The 304-nt window shown below is 64.8% G+C and overlaps 1 protein-coding gene across 1 annotated transcript in view; it reads right to left on the bottom strand.

Annotated features, from left to right (window-relative positions):
• The window catches only part of LOC103904515 (alpha-2C adrenergic receptor), a 5,046-nt gene continuing 4,742 nt past the window's right edge, over positions 1-304 (bottom strand). Inside the window, exon 2 of the mRNA XM_019473784.1 lies at positions 1-294. Coding sequence (XP_019329329.1) covers positions 1-294 — 294 coding nt within the window. The remainder of the gene's footprint in view (positions 295-304) is intronic.

Here is a 304-nt window from a genome sequence, read left to right as displayed (position 1 = left end):
CTAGGTGCGGTGCCGGCGGGGGACAGCGAGGAGCCGGCGGAAGGCGGCACGGAAGTCCCGGTTGAAGAGGGTGTAGATGAGGGGGTTGAGGCTGCTGTTGCAGTAGCCGATCCAGAAGAAGAAGTTGAAGAGGGGCTTGGAGACACGGCAGCCCTCCCCGCAGACAGCCCCCAGGCTGTAGGTGAAGAAGAAGGGAAACCAGCACAGCACGAAGGCCCCCATCACCACAGCCAGCACGACAGTGAAGCGCCGCTCCCGCGCCTGCACCAGTCGCCACCGGCACAGCAACACGATCTGGTGCTGG

The sequence above is a fragment of the Aptenodytes forsteri genome, unplaced genomic scaffold, assembly GCF_000699145.1.
Source record: "Aptenodytes forsteri isolate BGI_AS27 unplaced genomic scaffold, ASM69914v1 Scaffold54, whole genome shotgun sequence".
NCBI classification, from domain to species: Eukaryota; Metazoa; Chordata; class Aves; order Sphenisciformes; family Spheniscidae; genus Aptenodytes; species Aptenodytes forsteri.
The sequence above is the reverse complement of the archived record's forward strand: the minus strand, read 5'-3'. Positions and strand labels throughout refer to the sequence as shown.